At 63.1% G+C, this 426-nt stretch overlaps 1 protein-coding gene across 1 annotated transcript in view; it reads left to right on the top strand.

Annotated features, from left to right (window-relative positions):
* The window catches only part of FGFR1 (fibroblast growth factor receptor 1), a 10,833-nt gene that overhangs the window by 2,473 nt on the left and 7,934 nt on the right, over positions 1-426 (top strand). Inside the window, exon 3 of the mRNA XM_035888694.1 lies at positions 300-419. Coding sequence (XP_035744587.1) covers positions 300-419 — 120 coding nt within the window. The remainder of the gene's footprint in view (positions 1-299; positions 420-426) is intronic.

Raw genomic sequence — 426 nt, forward strand, 5'->3', positions numbered from 1 at the left:
GGCCGCCGGAGAGGGGTCTCCCTGCGCGCCGGGCGAGCCCACGGTGTTGGGCTCACAACATCTGCTCCTCGGCACAGTTGGCTCCGTGGCGAGGCTGTCCTGGGACAGCTGGGAGCAATTACGGTCCCTCTGTAGGAAAGGGGAAAGGTGACCTCAAAGGGAGATTTATGTCCTGCCTGTATGGCGGGGGCCGGGGGGGCTGAGCTGGCTCTGACGTGAAGGGGAACGAGGGCTCGTGGTGCTCTGGCCCACCGGTGCTTCGCACGTAACCGGCTTTGTTGTCATCCCCCCACCCCCAGGTCCGCTACGCGACCTGGAGCATCATCATGGACTCGGTGGTGCCGTCCGATAAGGGCAACTACACGTGCATCGTGGAGAACAAATACGGGAGCATCAACCACACCTACCAGCTGGATGTCGTGGGTG

Source organism: Egretta garzetta, unplaced genomic scaffold, assembly GCF_000687185.1.
Source record: "Egretta garzetta isolate BGI_Z169 unplaced genomic scaffold, ASM68718v1 scaffold481, whole genome shotgun sequence".
In the NCBI taxonomy this organism is placed as follows: domain Eukaryota; kingdom Metazoa; phylum Chordata; class Aves; order Pelecaniformes; family Ardeidae; genus Egretta; species Egretta garzetta.